At 47.9% G+C, this 19459-nt stretch overlaps 1 protein-coding gene across 8 annotated transcripts; it reads right to left on the minus strand.

Annotated features, from left to right (window-relative positions):
* Positions 1-4473: 4473 nt before the first annotated feature.
* Positions 4474-18445, minus strand: ADCYAP1 (adenylate cyclase activating polypeptide 1). Of its 8 annotated transcripts, none has more exons than XM_081205491.1 (7): positions 17551-18442; positions 17202-17309; positions 12120-12257; positions 11352-11447; positions 9422-9556; positions 8727-8841; positions 4750-4861 (listed from the first exon to the last, which is right to left on the minus strand). In XM_081205491.1, exons 2-7 carry the CDS (start codon positions 17300-17302, stop codon positions 4853-4855), a joined length of 594 nt encoding a protein of 197 aa, XP_081061617.1. In that variant the 5' UTR covers positions 17303-17309; positions 17551-18442; the 3' UTR covers positions 4750-4852. The 8 variants fall into 8 exon arrangements, with proteins under 8 accessions (XP_081061611.1, XP_081061615.1, XP_081061612.1 ...); XM_081205488.1 differs by lacking the exon at positions 4750-4861 and adding an exon at positions 6996-7613 and having other exon boundaries at positions 17551-18445; XM_081205485.1 differs by lacking the exon at positions 8727-8841 and having other exon boundaries at positions 4474-4861; positions 17551-18445.
* Between the last annotated feature and the right edge of the window lie 1014 nt (positions 18446-19459).

Consider the following 19459-nt stretch of genomic DNA (forward strand, 5'->3'; position numbering starts at 1 on the left):
GTTCAGACCAATTATCCATCAGTGTTGTAGACTGTGAATGGCAGCAGCTATGCAAGTCTTGGACTCTGTTTTTCACCTTGTCTGCTACGTCATCCTTGTTCAAACTGGTCCCTCCCTACCCATAATTCTAGGTCTAGAGACACACAAATGGTGTAATTCTTCACTGTGGTTTTATAAAAACAATGTCATTTATAAAGCTGGTGACCTTTTAAAAGTTTGAGGCCTGTGTGGCACTATTCTGTGGCCTGATTTGCCACTTGACATCAGGGTAATGCAGTAGAACAGGGAAGTCTTGCAGACAGAGCATATGTGCTTTGGATTTAAGTCCTTCCTGATCGCCTGTCATGTGCTCATCATACGGTCTTTCTTGTGCATGTCATTGCCTCAAAAGTACTACCCACAATATGGGAACAATAGTAGTCTACCCCACATGGTTGCTGTGAGAGGAAAGTGCAATGAAGAAAATTAAATGTGCTAGATACATAGCTGTTGGATACCACCTTTTAATCAGTGAATGCTGCTACATTTTTGCAACTTTCCTTCCAGGGAAAATTGGATATGTATAGAATTCTTATTTGCGATGTTTGAAAAATTCAGTGCATTTTATTATTTTTTTAGTTGCCCTTAAGGAACTGGACAACTTTTAATTCCCTGGTGAACTACCTTGATGATTTCCATTTGATGGCCATGGCAGGGTGTGGTATGTTCTAGGTTAAAAACTTGAGAAGATAAGAAGAGACCATTGGATCAGGCTAATGACCCACCTAGTCCAGCATTCTCATAGCGGCCAACCAGATGCCTATGGGAAGCCTGAAAGCAAGATTTGAACACAACAGCACTCTCCCCACTCGTGTCAGACCTGGCTTTCTAGTCCAAGCAACAGAGCATCCAATATAACAACTGGCTGCAGAGAATTCGGGCCTCCCAGAAGAGCATGGTAAGGTGAGAAGGAGGTGGCATTCTGCAGCTTTTAATGGTTATGGGCATCCCATGGAAGGAAAGAGTTGGTGCTTTCCCCTTGTTGCTCTCAAGGTGTTTTATTTGTCAACAGGTTGCTGGAAAAGGAAGGAATGAGGGCGGGTTGTTATTTGTGGCCATAGTAGGGTGTTCTGGATCAGCCACAAAGCAGCAAACACAAGGGCTAGAACACAACATGGCCTTAGCCAGTGGCTGACCATCTGATAGGGAGACAGGTCAGCATGGCATGACTTGGGACTGTCTCCTGCCAACTGTTTTGCAGTATGGTTGGATTCAGCTGTGCTGGGATAATTTGAGGCTATTGAAAGAACAAGTCCTGGTTTTGGAGTTATACAGCACATTGGTGGAGGCATATTTTATGATCAAATGGGAAGGGGTTGACCCTAGTGACTTAAGCAGAGCTCAAAAGGAAATGACTAGAAACCTACATTTGGCATTGTCCAGGATGGAGGGAAGTATATGTCTCACTCTGAAATTTAACGTTCAAGGGAAGAACTGCACAGGACAGATGGGATCTATTGGGCTGATATCAGTCATGATATCTACCCACAAACATCACAACAACTTTATGGTTGCTCAGCATAATATTGTGTTAATGTGTCTGGTGGAAGGAAGGAAGGAAGAGTAGCTGGCATGGCTGTTGCCTTCAGGCACTAATAAGTTCCTTTGTGTGTGCCAGAAAAATCAGTGTATAATAGAAGTCCTCTTAGTATGCAAATCACTGTTCACTTAATATCCTCCTGCCAGGAGAAAAGATCTCCCAGCTATAAAGGAGCAGAAATAGACTGGATCATGACATACACACCAGCCCAGAGCAATCCATACAATCAATGTTTTTGTTTGCTGTTAACTAGATGTTAACCTCGTGAAATCTGCTCGTTGGAGGTCAGGTAATTGTCCCCTAATAGCCTAGCCTCTCACTGGCTTGAATGGAACTAACTCAAGTTCTGTAACTTTTCCTTCTGCACCACTGGGTCTCGCTTCCAAGTATCATGGTGTTAAGGCAACTTTTCCAAGCTCAGGTTTTTACTGAAGCAGCAGCAGGACATCATCTTGGAGTGGGCCTGTTGCTCCTGCTGCTGCTGCTGTTTCTATGACTTCCTAGTTTTGCCATCTTGGAGTGGTTTGATTATTTCTGGTACTGAACAAAGAAGCATAGGAGGATTGTTTTTCTTTCTTTAATTTAAATGTGGAGGAGTTTTTTACACTCTAGCTAAGAACAGTTTCTAATCTGCTGGAATGATGGTAATCACAAGCATAACAAGGATCTGGAGTATTTCCAATTATTTCCCACACATTTAACTGAAGGCTTCCCCTTAGAATACCCTACTATGAATCCTTATGCTGTCAGCTCAACCTGGTTCCCAGGTAGCAGGCACCGTTCTCAAAGGAGCCCCTTAACTCTCCACACGCTGGTGGATGGGACTTGAAGCAACACTTTTTAGAGTAGTGGAGCCGTGTTTTTGACTGAGTGGTCCTACTGCTGTTACTTTGTACCTGAGTACAAACAGGTGCAACTTGAAACTGGAGTGCTTAGAGCATTGATAGCATTGGAGAGATGGAATGTTTTAAAATGTATCAAAACGTTTTGTGCAAAACCTATTATTTAGCACAGTCTTCCCCAGTCTGGTGCCCTCTAGATATTTTGTACTGTGTGACACATCAGCCCCAGCCAGAGGCTGCTGGGAGTTGTGTTCCAAAACATTTGGAGAACCACAAGTTAACCACCCATGCTTTAGTTTAGCACATCCTCTTTATTATAATAAAAATTGCACTACTGGGAATTCCTGGGCTGTCCATTACTGCTCATTCTTAACCATGTTTCTTAGCGCCCCACAAAATGTCCTTTTTATGGAGTATGTGTCATGATTTTGTGTCCATGATGGTATCAGGGTGGTTAGATGCATTCCCGCTTTCCATGTTGTTTGTGCCTTCTAAGGTTTGGGGGCAGTATTTCTGCTTCGTTTCAGTGCATGTCCCATGGTTTCCTACTAAAATCCTGTAACTTTCCATATCACAGACGTTTGCAGGGAGGATGGCATGTGCCGCTTCTGTTGCACTATAGTGCAAGAGTGCTCCTCCAGATGGCGAGAATGCAGTAACACTCGTGACAGAATAGCTAAGAAAGCAGCAGGATGTGCACACAGCCCATTGTAAATCCCCCACTCGTGCACTCTTATTGTGTTAATGACAAGTTGCAGAAAACACCCACAAGAAAACATCAGTCTGGAGGGGCCCGTGGAAAGTCCTAAAGAAAGTACTAAAGAGACAGACCTGCTGAATTTGCTGGGGTTTATTTCACAGAAAACATGCATGGAATAGAGCTGCAGGCCTGATCACGGATTCACCTCGAGGAGACAGTCTATGTTTACTCCAAAATAAATCCCATCACGTTTTTAATGAGACTTACTCCCCAACTTAGTAAGCCTGGTTTCAAAAATGCAGCTCTTGAACACAATCCAGAAATACCCGTGCCTAATTCCTACAGAATTCAGTTGTACAAGAGGGCCCAGTGAAGAGTTGAACAGCATGATCCCGTTTACTCCGAAGAAAGTCCCCTTGAGGTTTCCTCTGAGAAAGTGTGTAGGATCACACTGCACATCCTATTAATTTCAACGACATTTAAACATGGGTGGTAACGTTCTTCAGATAGTTGCCCCACATCTGTTCGACTTGACTTTCTAAAGCAGGTGTGGCTAAAGTGTGACCCTCCAGATGTTGCTGGACTACAGTTTCCATCATTCCTGACCACGCTGGGTGGGGCTGATGGGGCAGGACCAGTCCAACAACATCTGGCAAGCCACAGGTTCCCCATTCCTGCTCTAAAGTCAGATAGCTGAGAGACTTAAACCATTGCTTCAAGAGCAGCTGCAACAAATTCATTGGAGTGTACATAAGAGCTGGCTGTCAAAGTGATTGGCTCTCAAAGTGATCTCCCTATAACAAGTGGGAGAACGTGAAGCTTTATTTCTTTTTTAAAAAACCTGATTATTTTGAATGAGTTGGTTGGGGTGGCTTTTGCTTTTGGTTCCTTCTCTCGATTGTGTCTGAAGTTGCAGTTCCAATAATTTCCTACTTGATTATATTGTAGAAGCATCAAATAAGAAAGATGGGGGGAAGAAGACACCCTACAGGTTAAAATAAAATGTTATAGATTTCGTTAAAAATAAAATAATCAGAATCATAATTTAAGAGGTTATTTCCTGGTGGAAATCCATTTGCACTGTCTCCCCCAAACATTAGACAAAATTGCATTGTTTACAAAAATTTATTAATACAAACTTTACACACTTTGAAATAACAGTTCTCAAAGTCCTATTGATGGAAACCACGGGTGTTTTACTTTTTGCTGTAGTGCTTTTTTGATACTCAAGTTGCTACACAGAAGGAAGAAAAAATATATAGATATAGATAGATATCTCCAAAATACTGACATCTAACCTCAGTGATCACTGGATTTCCAATTGGATCCATGGGATTTAAGGCTCTTGGCGACAGAGGACTGTGTGGAGAAACGTTACGCTGGCAGGCTGACTGAAACTGACTAGCCCACTGGACTAGCAAGGCTAAGCTGAGCACGACTAGCACGTCAAAAGGGAGCCCCTAGAGGTCGCCGTCGCGTCATCGCACCAAACATGGGACACAAACACACAGCAAGAGGTCCTGCCCGTTGTCCTCGTCAAAGGAACAACTCGCGAGGCTTGGAGACTTAACACCAAAAGAAGGAAAGGGAAAGGGGGGGGGGGAAAGCGAAAAGAAAGAAATGCAAGCTGATGTGTTGCAGCATTGTAGGGCCACTAAATAGCCATCTGTGAACTCGTGGCGATTTAAAAGGCGAAGGGAAGGCACGAAAAGCTGCAAACGGCATCCTGCGTCACATGGCCTGAAGAGAATGCAAAATTCAAGTAAGATTGATCTCATACACACCACTCAGGCATCAGATCGAAGGCCCTCGACGGCTGCGCTACCGCTGGCTGCAGCCGTAGCCCGCCTGGGACCTGCATGCAAACTCGATTGGGTTTGCTGTGATGGATTACTCGGGGCCCGGATCAGACGGGGGGTGGGAAGTCTGACGGGTGAGACGGGCGCCTTTTCTCTGCTCGACGGCTGAGGGGCTCGTAAAGCAAAACGAGGCGCTGGGCTCTAGGGGGCGCTGGCGTGCACCTCCGCCCCGGCTTTGCCCTTAGGAGACGCGTTCCATTCATTTCAACGGGGAGCCGGCTGCTAAACTGCCGTCGGGATCAGAGTGCCAATCTCTCAAGAGTTTCCAGATCTCCCCACCACCCGTTTTCAGTAGCCGAGGAGCTGGGAATCCTGCTGACGATTCTCACAGGCTAAAAATCCCCTTTACTCGGAAAAACAAGGGCCATTCATAACAGGGCTGCCGTTTCAGACACCGAGGATAATTCTACGTTAAAGTTACGGGGCGGGCACAGAAGAACTCCAGGTGCGCTGCGCATTTTAAAGCAGTCTCCTACCCCTTGAAAAGGTCACGGCTTCCCTCAAAGAATTCTGGGGACCGTAGTTTCTTAAGAGGGCTGAGTTGCTAGGAGAGACCCCTGTTACTCCCCTCAAAGAGCTACAGTTGTCAGAGCTCCCTGAGTAGAGGGGCTGATTGTTAAACCACTCTGGCAATGAGGGGAATAGTGCGTCTCCTAACAAGGCTCATCACCCTTAACAAACTACAGCTATCGGGATTCTCTGCGGGGTGCGATGCTGCTTTCAATGTGCAGCGCAGCTATTTGTTGCGGGTACTCTTTCATAGACCCCATAATAACTAGAAGCAATGTCATCAACACAGAAAAAAAGGTTGCCTTCTCCCTTCTTCTATTTAATTTTTTGAAGCAAAGAAAGCTGTTCTTAGTATGGTCATATTTGTCCTGCATTTAACTTGACTAACTAGAGATGTCCAATATAGGTAAAATACAGGAGGAAGAATCACACGGAGTTGGAAACCTGGGCAACTTTTTAACTTGGGAGATGCGCTTTGCATCGAGGTTAGGTTTTCACCCCGTTGACTTCAGTTGAACAGTCAAGCAAAATCCCACTGCTAAAAAAAGAGATTTCTTTCCAACACATGAATGAAAGGTGGCAACCTAAATGGATTTAGATCCAAGTCCTACAACACAACAAGGAGATCTGGGGGCTCTAGAAATAAGACGCCCACCCCTTTGGTCGAGTCTGAGCTGCGGGAGACCCAATTAATCCGATGCCACCCTATGATTGAAGCTGATTGACACCCTGATCCTTTAAGGCGCATTGCAGCCGACAGACGACATCCCAAAAGGTACTCAGCTCGCTAAAGCAATGGTGCCGTCGAGACAGGACCCTGGGAAGAAAGACCTGGGTCCCTAAATACAGTAGGGCTGGTTTACCATCTGAAGGGGAGCAGGAGAGCCGCTAAGGCTATTCAACCCAGGGTAAAAGGACCGTACTGCACCACTGTGTTAAGAGAACCCTCAACAAATGTGTTTTCCATTGAAATGAATGGGACGTCCTTCTGGATAAGTCTGCTGACTTAAAAATGCCAAGTTCCCGTGATTTCAGTGGGAACAGAGAGGGGGGCGGGGTGTTGCTTGTTCTTTGATCAGCTTCCGCTCATTCATACCTGTGACTGGCGCCGTGCGCAGGCGCAACCCAAATAAGTGTGAATGAACAGAAGGCAGGACAAAGACCATCAACGAGAATGGACGGTTTGGAACTGCAACCTTCAGCCCCATTGAGTTCAACAGAACTAGATCGGCTTCGAACCACCCTATTTACATTTGGCAGTTAATTCTCTGGAGGAAAGAGGGGGGAAACAAGTCCCTTCAGAGTTGGGACTATTTCAATACCCACTGCACACAATCCAAGGGATTATTTCAATGCCCTCCACACACTTCACACACAGACACAAACGCACGCGCAGGCGCACACGCACTCACATTTCAAGGTCCCCGTCCCCACAGAAAGATGCTTGATCAGGTCTTAGAAACTGAAGCGCAGAGGGAACACTACACATTCTAACATGACCAAAGTTGATTGTATGAAATAAATTTTACTAAGCGGTTAAAGCCATAATGTAGAAAAATACATTTTAAACCTCCAAACTCAATAAATCAACAAGGAACCGAAAAGGAAAGGAAAAAGAAAGGAAAAAAAACTTTTTCGTCATAGTGCATAATTCTTTAGTGGTGGAATATATAGAGAGATATATAGATATAGGCGCTACAGCGGGGGGGAGGGGCCTAAGACAGTCTGACAATTAAGAGCTTGCATCATAACAAAACCAAAAGTGCCTGAGGCGTTCACAATATAATTGTTGGTTGTTGCTTTCGAGGGAAAAAAGAAACGAAAGTGGCCCCGATGGAAAACACAACATTTGCGAGAGAGGCCATCGAGGGCGGAGAAGCGAAAGTTCTATCAGGGAACCATGAACTGGGGGCGCGGGGAGGGAGAGAGAGTGAAAGTGACTCCCACCCGGCGGGCGGGCGGGCGGGGCGGGGGGCGATTATCAAGAGAGAACGCTAGCCAATATATCACAAGATGAGAAGAAGGATGGACAGCACTGGAGAGTTACACGTGAATACTTTGCATCAAGATCCGATACCAAACAGCTCGTAGGCCGATGGATCTCTTTGAGGCGGGATCCACACCTGCAGCAGAATGGGTGGAAACGGAAGGTGGTAGAGTTGCTTAAGGTTGCAGAGTGGAATATACCATTTCAGATTACAGGTGCACTTTTTTAATTTTAAAAAAATGCTCCCTTTAATTATTTCTATATCTTATTAACTTCTGGCGTTGGGAATGGAGGAATGGGACTGTACTTGAATCTTCCTTCCAGTTTTCTACTGGCAGGACTCTTTCTTTCTTTCTTTCTTTCTTTCTTTCTTTCTTTCTTTCTTTCTTTCTGAAGTGCTATTGTCCACTTTGCCATCACGAGTTTCACCTCCGTCTGCTGCATGGATAGATCCGGCCTGATGGGGCAGGTTATCTTTAACTCCTAGAACCTACACTGTGCCAAGTCCAAAACCCAAAGGGATGGGGTAGGGGGGGTCGTTTCTTCTCTATTCCGCCCTAGATCTGAACTCCGAACTTCCTAACGGATCGAACTTATTACTTCTGAGGCTACCTCAGGGTTGGATCCAGACTTTGGCGTTCTTAGAGTTGACGCATCAATCTATTCTGAGCATGGCTAAGTCTGGACCCTACATATGCACAGTGTGAGATATATATATTTATACACACTCTGTATATATTTATACACAGTGCATTGTGTATCTATATGTGTATACACACACCTGCATATGGGAACAGGCCCCCTTCTTAGTCTGCTATCCCAGAAACCAGAAAAAAAACAACTCTTCCAGGATTTCTCATTGGGGCGCAACTATTTATTTCGACAATTTGCATCCTGCTGAACTACAATCGTCTCTTAAACTACCGGACCCTGGTCCTCTCTGCTCACAAGCGCTAAGGCGGATCGGCATGACCCTTCACCCCCTCTCCCCTCGTACAGGCAGGGAGAGGCGCTCCTTTGCCCCCCCCCATTGAGAGGAGTGGCCAGGAGAGAGGGGTTCTGGGGAGAGGGGTGGCCGGTGCACCTTAAACGGTCTTGCAGGCTCCGTTCTTCACTTGGTCTCAGAGCAGATCCAGATACATAGAAAAAAGGGCAGTCAGAGTAAAGCAGGGAAATGTCATTTCTAGCAAGGGGGGAGGGAGGGGGGAAGGAGGAAGGACGTGTCAAAGGAGCCTGACAGGAGACTCACCGGGGCAAGGAACTGCGTCAGTAATTCTCCCAAATCAATAGCCTCATATTCCCCTTGTAGCAGGGCATCTTTGTCTATGTACAGTAGCAAATGGAGAATAGTAATTTCTTCAACCCTGTCATGGATAAAAATACTCTCCTTTTAATTCCCATTACAAAAATAGGAGCAATATTCAAAACAATGATTGTCTTCTCCATTTTTTCTCTTCTTTTTTTAAATATAAAAACATAAAACAGCTCAGGCGAATGTCCTCGGTCTCTTGTGCAAATGCTAACCACTGCAGCATCAATTGGTCCTCTCTAATTCCCTAGTCTATCGAGCTAGCTCTAGCAGGTCTATAGATTCTAATCTTAACATTTAGTTAGTTAGTTTAAGGATTGGTCCACAAAGTAGATCTGTGCGTTTTCTCTAGTGCTTATTCTTAAATATTATTTTGGTACAAAAGAAAAACAATATTATTATCAAAATATTCATTTAATGGCTTTACTTCATACATAAATACATGTTTAGATAACACAGGAGCGGTGATTGATCAGTCAGTTTGGAAATGACTTTTTAGGGACGGGGGCGGGTTGGGGGGGTCCTCTCTCGGATTTTTTTTCCCCCGGGGCTTTTGTATACACAGGAGCGATTGGGAAACTCATCGCTACAAATAAGCTACTCGGCGTCCTTTGTTTCTAACTCTTTGTTTATACCTTTTCCCCAGGACTGCTGCCAAGTATTTCTTGACAGCCATTTGTTTTCGGTAGCGGCTGTAGCTGTCTGTGAATATGCCGTCCGAGTGCCTTTTGGAAAGCGGTTCCGAGTCATCCTCCAGGCCGCTCGCTCCGCTGCAAGGAGTAGGGGAAAGAGAGGAGGAGAGAAAAAGAAGAAGGCAAAGCGAAACGTGCTTGCAAAATCGGAAACCGCCAACCCTGCCGCAGGAGCTACGTCTTTCGGAAGCAGAAAAGGGAAAGGGGTCGGGAAATTGCGCCCAAAATGCGCAGGCAGGCCACCTTAACGCCCAGAAGGCTGGTCAGTTTCACTGCCAATGGGCGTTTGCTGGATAGACTCAGTGTAGACTCTTATTGCGCATCATCTTGTTCATAAACAAGAGGAAGGAGTCACTTTCTGTTCTTCTTTATCTTCCATTGTATTGCTGTCTGCTGTGTGTGTGTGTTTCGGGGGGTTTCCCAGCTTTCCCTTTTCTTTCCTACCCAGGCTTGCTCCACAGGCCAATGCCCCCCATGCCAAACAATAAGCCCCTCGCGATCTGCCCCGATTAACCTTCATCCTTTCAACAATTCGAAGCTTGTGTGTGTGTGTGTGAGTTTCCCCCTTTATATCATCCTCATTATCATCATCCTTTTTATCACAGAGTTATCCAAAAACATTTGGTCTAGGGAAGGATCTGGCGGTGGAGTGTGCAGGGATCGGGGTTTGGTTTTGTTTCTTAAAAGATGGGGGTTGCTCCTTTCAAGCAGCGCGAGCAACACGTAGAGCAGGGGCCGGAGCAATAAAGGGCAGGTTCTTTCCCCGGCGCCAAGAAACAAAGGCTTTCTCTAACCACGCTGCGGAAGTTGAAGTGTGATCATAATACAAGTCGACAGTCGCGAGACAATCTCTTCCTGACATGAATTATTCATCCTGAAATGGTGTAATCCATTTCCCCCTGGGCTTTATTAAAATGTTGCCTTCTGCCGATACACGCGCGGGCTGGCATCCGGCTAGGAGGGTGGATTTCAAAGCAGAGGTCGGGGACCGGGGGGGGGGGGAGAAGGAGGGAGGGGCTGCTTTGTTTTTACTTCCCATTTTATTTCTTTTCCGCACGTTCTGTGGTCAGTCTGCGCCTGGATCTATGGAAATGATGCCCTCTTCCTCCCAAAGGAGCCTCGAGTATTTATTTAATCATCCCCAGCGGGTTGGAGGGGGTCGGTCAGACTCTGCAGAGGAGCGAACTGTGCAACTGACAAGGTCTTTATCAGCTGAGCTTGTCGCCGCACCTTTTCATCGCGTCAGGCTGAATGGGGCGGGGAGGGAGGCCGGTTGTGTCACATTCGAGGGAGCGTGGAGGATAAGCAACCCTATTTAACAATATAGCTCAATCCTCTGAAGGTTGTAAACCGGGAAAGCTCACCTCTCCGGGAGTTCAGCCCAGTTCTGTTTAATAATACTCTTCTCTGGATGACATTCCACCCGTAGGTTGATCAACAGCCCAACTTAACGGCGATGACCCGACTGGCACCCACGTTCCCTAAACGCGCTGACTTAGAGACAGACTTGTTGGCATAGCTGTCAACGTTTCCCTTTTTTTAAGGGAAATTCCCTTACTCCGAATAGGAATCCTCGCAAGAAAAGGGAAAAGTTGACAGCTATGCTTGTTGGTCTTCCACGCACCCTGGGACAGTTTGATCCAGAACTGTGAATCGAACTGTGATCCAGGTTTGCATGCATTTCTATCGTTTGTGCAGAGATGACAGATCCGCTGAGCTCTACAGAATAACATGCCCAGTGCCATTTAATGCATTCTAACCCCATGGGGTGGTCCATTAAGATTTGTTCCTTAGATTCTCCCCCACCCCTTACACACCCACACTCCCTCCCCTCCCCACCCCACCCCCACCCAAACAAGGAAGACCGTCTTACCCCACCCGCTTGGCCATCAGGGAATGAAGGTACTTCCTCGCCGATAACTGGCCCAAGACTTTCCTGTAGGCTTTGTTAAAGATCCCGTCCGCATGCCTAGAAAGAAGAAACGAAGGGGGGAGGGAAGCGGTGGAGAGAGGGAGGGAGGAGGAGGGAGACACAGAGATCAAAATAAAACAGGCAACAAGCCACGACCAGCAAGCTGATGGAGGGACCTAGTACTACCCAGAGCTCATCCTGCAGGAAAACCTCAGCAAGGGGGGGGGATCTGGGGGTCGGCCTCTGCTTGGGTCCCCCAGGGACCTCGGGCCGCGCCTGCCTGGGCAGCGGAGTCTCGAGCGCGCGCGCTCCCATCCCTCTTCCCACCCCCACCCCCAGCTGGCAGCTGTCGGGGCAACTCGGGTTATTTTCTAGGATGGGGCGCGCGGCGCGCTGCTCAGAAACTGGCTTTTTTTTTTCCCGGAGAGAGGTAAGTCGGATTGCTCGCCTCCTTCTTCCCTACCCCGTCTGTTCTCGGTCTGACGCGGAAACCTTGCAGAGGAGGATCCTCGGCTTGAGAGGGGTGCTTCTCCTCCTCACCCTCTTCCAAAGACAAAGCGGAGGAAGGCTGGGAAACCACCTCTCTTCCCACCCCACCCCCACTGGCCCGCCACACCCACCGCGCGGTCCATTGCGCAGCTGCTCCGGCGCAAGGGGCGCGTCCAGTCCAGGTCAGGGTGGCCAGGATCGCAGCCTGCTTTGAACTCTATCTATCTGTGGCTTAATCACCTCTTTTCGGGTGGGTAATACAAGGTGTACACGTCGTCCAGCATGGAGGAAGGGTCGGCTATCCCGAGGGGCTCGCTGTCGAAGGCGTAGTCGGGCAGGGTGTTGCCGTCTTCGTCGTACGCTTCATCTTCCATCCTGCTGTAGAGGGAGACAGGCGCCGCGCCTTGAGTGCGGGATCGCGGCGGGAGCGGGGTGGGTGGGCACGTCGAGGGGGCGGCGGTGGGAGGAGGGGGAGGCGGCACTGGCTGGGACCAGGAGGCACCCTCCCCCCCCCACTCAGATGCACCCATGGCGCCCGAGGCTCGCTCCCTTTCCCACCACTTCGCTTCCCCTACGCTTGGTCTTCGCTTCCCCTACCCTTAGCCGCGAGGAAGAAGACTGCCAGCCAGCTAAGGGAGCCCCCCCCCCCAAAGGGAAAGAAAGAGCCCCACAGGCTGCCAAAACGAGAGGAGGGAAGAGGAGGAGGGGCAGACATCTCTGCAACAATTCCTCCTGCTCGCCAGCCGCCTGTTTTGTCCCTCTATTACACCTTCAATCCAGGGGTCCACGTCCAGTTCTCCGTTCCCAGGTAGCGTTCAAAGGTCTTCGCCCATCTTTTCTCATTCAAGCCAAAGGCTTTTCGCGCTCCCAGTTGACCCAGTGGGACAAAGGGGGAGGGGATCTTTAACTCAAGACCTCCCCACCCCGGAATCCTTTCTGCCTTTCTGCAAATCGGTTTCGTTTCGATTTTATTTCGGTGTCTCGGACAGTTCAGAGGCAGTGGAAGTGGAGTGGATCAGAGCATGCATGGAGGCTGGGAGATTGGGTTGAAATCCTCGCTTGGCCATGTCACTTGTTGGGAGGAGACCTTGGGCGCGTAGAGACGAATTAACCATTACATTGCTAGGGTTCAGGCCAGTGATGGGAACCTGTGGACCTCCGGATGTTAGCGGACTCCATCAACCCCAGTTAGGCTGGATGTTGAGACAACAACCGGAGAGTCTCCTGGGTTAGGCCCTCTGTTTCCCAGTTAAGCTCAATGGGCGACCTCGGACCCACCACTTTCTTGTAGCCTTGTCTTCCTCACAGGGTTGTTGCGAAATGAGAATCTCTGTATGTAGGCATGAACTACATCACTCGTGACTTTGCCACAGCTATAGGGTAGAAGAGGGATTTCCCTTTAAAGAAATTAGTGTTCCGATATTTATCTATTTCTTTTCTTATTTTAATACATATTAATTTAAGATAATTCGTTTGATGAATTAATGCTTCTCTCCCTCGTCAACATACAGTTCCTTCCTATTAGCCTGAGATCCCTTGCACCCTTAATCCAGGCCTGTGGGCAACGCAGAATCTAACCAGGGAACGGTGTAAAAACGATTGGGAGATGAAATGATCTTTATACACCCAACACACGCCATTCACACGCAGTGTCTGGGAAGCAGGCCAGAATCAGTGTGTGAAAAATAAGCAATAGGGTTTTTATTATGGCTATATTTTTAATGCCCAGATATTTTCTTCACATATTTGAAAGGGCTCTGGTAAGACACACTTTTACAATGCATAAGATTTAACCCCTCGCATCTCCTGATAGGACTGGAAAAGCCTCTGTCTGAAACCCAGTATCGACCAGTTCTCCTCAGCCTTGGGTCCCAGATCTTTCCGGATTACAACGCCCGTCATCCCTGACCATTGGCTAAACTGGCCGGGGCATGATGGGAGTTGTAGTCTAATAGTATATGGAGCTCCAAGACTGAAGAACATTAGAAATCCTAAACTGACTGCAATGCTGTGGCTCGGTTTAAGGCAGCTTCCTGTGGGCTGGGTTTTCTTCCCACCTTCTCCCAAGGCCTCAGGGTGTCCCTACTCCTGAGAAGTAGGAGGAGACCCCCTGGGGAGGAGACGTCTCTAAAATTGCAGGAATGGAGCGGATCTGGACTCGGGGCATGAGTTTGCGTTTCTCCCCTTCCATCCTTCCTCTGCGCAAGCAGACAACACGCTCTCCACTCTCTTTTCTGCGTCTTATAACGGTTTCCCACCCCTCCCCGCTTCCCACCTAGCCTGATCTCCGTCGTGGTCTCCCTGCTGCCGGATTTAGGTCACTGCGCGTCTCTCCGGCAGCTATTTTCGTCTGCGGAGCTCTGGCAGGAGCTATCAATAATGGATGCTCCTCAAGTGTTTCGCGGCTGCTAATTCAGGCGCTTGAATGGAGCCAAGAGCCGCCCCCGCTACATCCACTGCTGGGGGGAAGGAGGGTCCCCCTCCCCGGGACTGACAGCTGCTCCCACCCCCCGCCACCCAGCCCCACCAACTCCCAGGTCTGGGTTGGCAAAGAGGGCTGAAAGACCTGGGGGAACCTAGGACAACAATCTTCCAAGAGGGTGGGGAGGCTGGTTCGTCTCAGGACAACCTCAGAGCCTGGGCAGGAGCGTCCCGGCGCGTTAGGCACTCTGTCGCCAGGACTGAGCCGCATTCATTCTCAGTGCCTCCTCCCCGGGGGCAGGGAAAGCCTCGTGCTTCCCCAAGATTGGTGGCAGATCACAAGAATCCGCCCCTCCTCCTCCCAATTCTTCTGATGTAGAAACCAATAGGGGTCAGTAGCGTTCTTGGCTTCTGTCCCTCTTAAAGAGGAGGGGGGGAAGAACGCTGGGGGAAAGCACCCTGTTGGTCTGGGCGCAGCAGCCTTCCCGAACTCAGCACCCTGACGGAAGTCCTCAGCACCTCTCCGCAAGCGGTCTCCGCTGGGCCACCTTGGAGGGATTTTCGAAAAAGCGCAATATTTGTCTTGCTGGCTCAAAAATCCCATCTTGCTCTGCCTTCTGTCCTCTAGAGTGGTTTGGGAAGTCCACAAGCAGCCGTTCGTTACAGATCGGCTGCTCCTGATCAAGGAGGCTCCACTTTTAATAAGAGGAAATTTGGAACAAAGGGGTATAAAGTCGATACAACCAACTTTGGTTATGCGGAAGGAGCCTTGTGGCGTATTAAAGGTTATAGACTCCTGGTCGGCTCAGGCTCCCTTTTGGGTAATTTTGGAAGCAACAAGGCAGCCAATCTCTACTACCGACCGTCTGTCGATACTGCTAATGATAACAAGGAAATGCTCCCGGGTGGTGTTACAGGCTTGTCCTGCCATCCTAAAAGTAAAGTTGCTACCATCATATAGTCTATACTCGTCGATATTGTATTCTAAAACAATCTACTATAAATCACTATGGAGCTTATTGCTAAAGAAACGTGCTCAGGTTCCTGGTATGAGACAGTTGACTGAGGGTTGCAGTTTAAACAGCCTAGATTTTTTTAAAAATTAATTGGAATTTAACTTCCTGAGGAATGCATTTGGGTTTGCAACCTTAAGGTACAGGCCTGCTCATTAGATTCAGTATGGTTATTCCAGAAGCAAACCTTTTGGTAAGAATACCAGTTGAATGGCATTTGGTGGAGCGATCTTAGCAGTCCATTCACATTTTCCTTTCAATAAAAGTTATACTTGCGGGAAATCAATTTAGTAAGGCTCAATCCTACAGTGTTTCCATTTAGAAGACCCGCACCATCGAAGCTTTAAAATCTTACAGAGAAATATGAAGATCGAAATGACAAACTGCGCCAGCCAATAGAATTTCACGGATGGGGCCAACCCTACACACTTCACGCGTATACATTAATGGTAGCTTGAGTCTGGGCCACGGCGATTCACTTTAAGCTGCCTTCCCTAGATGCGCACCTTCCTTCTAAGCACGGCTGCTTAAGCAGCAGGCGCCACTGAAATTAGCGGGGCCTCCGCCAGGTACATGCATTAGTCCTACCGAGTTCAACGATTCCAAGTACTGTAGGATGTAATCGTATCAATGCATCATGTGTGGATCGCGTCGCCCATCATACATACCGTAACACTTCTGCTGTAATATATTACTCACTAGATGTAATTTCCTACCTGTGATCCGTACCGCCAGAAACATAGCAGAGTCCCTTAGCTATAACCCAAAGCCTTCCTCTAACAATTTGCCTACAGGTTCAGTACCTGCCAGGCAAACGCAGCAGGTAATAGGCAGCCAAATTCGGGATTAGACGTCTACATGTATACAGGTATACCTATGTCCTAGATATAAACATACTTTCGTTGTGAGCCCAGGGATGCTCCTATGCACACAATCTAAGATCATAAAAGGGTTTGTTCCAGAATAAATGTGCATAGAATTGGGCTACAGGTACATTTATTTCGGAGTCCACGTTTTAGATATCAGAATGGCTGGTCTATCATAATCTGCCTGTATTTCTCAATGTTTGGCACTCTGATTATCTGGAAAGAAACTCCACATATCTCACAACTGTTGCAGATAAACACGCATAAGCTTCACACACCCACACCCTGCTTCTAAACGCATAACTTGGAGTTAATAGCCCAGGAAGATTTAGGATAGCAGCCTGGCATGTCAATGAGTGGCTTTATATTTTGGTTTATGCTTCAGACCCAGTCCCATGGAATGGTGGTATAGAATTCATACCACAGAAAAGAAAGCGAATGGGAACCCCAAGATAAGCATTGCTTATATTGGAGAAAGCGGAGGAGGGTGAAATGAAATTGTATACATTCCGGAGACGAATATATTGTAGGATATCGCGATTTTCTACGAGCGTTTAATTAAGTAATTTTCAGGCGCGCGCACCAGCACGCACGCGCACTCTCTTTCGCACACAGAGAGAGACACACACACCAAACGCAACTTGCACAGTTGCTCGGTAGTCAATTTCACTGCTGCGCTAAGGACGGCAGCCTGTGTTTCTAACCTGGAGGGTTCCTTAGAGCATCAGCTATCAATGTCTCTAAGCAAGTGACCTAACTCGGACTTGGAACCTTGAGCTGTGTGGGTTCCCCAAGGTTAGAGAATGAGGGAATTCTTGGGGAGTTTTCCTTCTTGGCAAGGAAAGGGACAATTTGTCTCTAGCTGGAGGCTAGAAGGCTGAATCTGAGCTGGACAGCTCCCAGCGAAGCGTCTGGACCCGGTTAGCAGTGGCGAGAGAAGGGTGGGGGAAAGAAATCCCATGCAGTATAATAAGCCAAGCCCTGGCTCCCAGTCGGGTGGGGAGAGCCGGGCATTCACTCACCTCAGCGCGGGGTATTGGAGTCCAGCAGCAGGCGAGCAGTAGACGCTGCAGTGCATGATTATCCCATAGACCAGCAGGGCGAGAAGCGCTTTGTTACACATTGCCACTCTAGGAGGGTGGGAAAGAGAAACCGCGGTCACAAGGGGCTCCTAGGGGGCTCCCTGTCCCCTTCCCCAGCTTTGTCCAGTAAAGAATCAGCTCTTGTCACCTTGAAGCCATCAGATGCTGGGGAACCCGCCTGTGGGACTTTTCACCAACCCAGGCACAACCTCTCCCACCCGCCCCCCTCCTCCCCTCCCGGCACTGCCATGCCCCTCTCTCCCGCCCCGATTCCGCTCATTCGCCTTACCATTCAACTCTGGAAACCAGGCGCAAGACGGGATCTGAATCAAGGAGGATTTCTCCCTCCTTGATGTTGATGTTGATGTTGTTGTTCTCCTTCTTCTCTTGCTCTCTTCCTTCCAGGAAGTTTTGGTGGGGATAGTTAATCCTCCTGAAGCATCGCCTCTCTCTCGGTTTCCCTCTGTGTGTCTCTTGCTTTCTTCCTCTGATGGGCAAAGAGGGAAACCGCAGAAAGGGAGGGGGCGTGGGACAGACAAGCAGATCGACTTGTTAGCTGCCTAGCTTGGGGGGGGGGTTGCTCAGCTCAATTTTTTTAAAAGTTGCAGGTGTAAAGTGGAGTCTACCAGGCAGGCAAGAGACAAGGGGGGGGGGGGAGAGAGGGTGAGGAGAGGAAGAAGGGGAAATCCTTGCAGGAAGGAAGAAGGAATCAGAAAGGGAGAAAGTGGAAGCTGGCTGCGTTATAGCAAATGCTACAGAGCGGTTCTTTTCCCCTTCCCTGAGCAGCTCCTGGCTTCAGCGTCGATTTGTCTCCTTTTGCTTCACTACCTCCTCCTTTCTTCTCCTTTCTTCCCCCTTCTGTGCCTTCCAAGCTGACCAGCTTTGGCTGCTGGATGCTGACAGCCCCGGCTCCCACCTTAGCTACCAGATCTTTTGCACTCTCTTTGCTTTCTGTTCCCAGCTCTCTGTTGTAAACAGGGGGTCTCTCTCTCCCTCTCTCCCTCTCTTTCTCTCTGCCTTGTTGCCTTGCCGGGTGTCTGGCTTGTTTTGTTTCTCTGTTGATGTGGCGTTCGGATTTTTATTTGCCAATGACTTTTTTTTATTGTTGTTGTTGCAGTCACGTAATAATCGGTATCAGAAAAGACGTCACCACCCCAATTCCTCAAGGAACAGAACAATCCCAACTTCAAGATGATGCGAGCAGGAGTCATAAGCTTCTCATAAGCACTTTAACTTACACCTCCCCCCCCCGCCCCTTCCCAACCAAAACTCTCACTGAGGTGGCTAATTTTCAAATTTCACATTTCCCCTATATTTCAGAGACGGGTCGTTCGATTGCATGTCTCTTGCAGAAAGTCTGTCCTTCACATATACTTTTTTCTCCTCTTCCTAAACGTCTTGCTTGGAAATAATCCCCACTGATTTCAATGGAAATTGCTTCCAAGTAAGTGGACTCCGGTCATTTTTCAAACAGAAGACTTGCTATTTGTTTACGAAGCCAAGAAATCTTGGGCATGTGCTTCTTTAACCAGTGCAATTAAATATTTCAATCTCTGTTTTTGTTGCCGTCGTCATTACATTACTATTAATTTCCCCTCCAAAGCTGTTTGAAGTCTTAGAGGATTCTCTATAATTTTCTAATTAGAGATGGCAATTGACAGTCGGGTGGATTGATTACCCGCTGGGCGAACAGTTGCTTTCCCACCGGAGCTGTCCAAACACTGTGGTGCTGAATGGCTTTGGCAACTGCACAAAGAACTTGGAAGAATGTTGCCCCCAAGATTGCTCCATATTTACAGAGCACCCATGCTGGCAGGGCAAAATTAGAAATGTCATCGTTTTATTCATACGGTGATGGTGGCTTGTTGTCATACCATATTCACTGTGATTTATTTGCCCATTTTGAAAGTGTAATGAACATACGCATATTTATTCTCTGAATGTGGAAAGGGGTTGTATGCTTTTTAAAAAAAATTGTGGACAGATCTCGGTTTTAGACGCCATCTGAGAATTTCAACAACAAATAACACAAACGCCCAGGCAATGAGACGCAAGGAAATGATTAGAAATTGATAATTATGGGGAAGTTATTTTTGTATCTTCTTCCTCCCATCTCCCCCTTTCCCACTTCTAAACCCAAGCAGCTTGGACTTGGCAGGGAAGCACACGCAGGCGGGGAGGGTTTCCATTAAAACTTC

This window comes from Podarcis bocagei (assembly GCF_964188305.1).
Source record: "Podarcis bocagei genome assembly, chromosome: 8".
Classification (NCBI taxonomy): domain Eukaryota; kingdom Metazoa; phylum Chordata; class Lepidosauria; order Squamata; family Lacertidae; genus Podarcis; species Podarcis bocagei.

Bases quoted from the DNA above. Each gene is read 5' to 3' on its own strand.
- ADCYAP1 (XM_081205485.1), bottom strand. From the start codon at position 17,302: ATGTGTAACAAAGCGCTTCTCGCCCTGCTGGTCTATGGGATAATCATG. The intron at 9,557-11,351 runs GTAAGACGGTCT...TACTCCTTGCAG, and splicing joins CTGATGGCCAAGCGGGTGGG to CGGAGCGAGCGGCCTGGAGG. The intron at 4,862-9,421 runs GTATAAACAAAG...CATTCTCTTCAG, and splicing joins GCAGCAGTCCTGGGGAAAAG to GCCATGTGACGCAGGATGCC.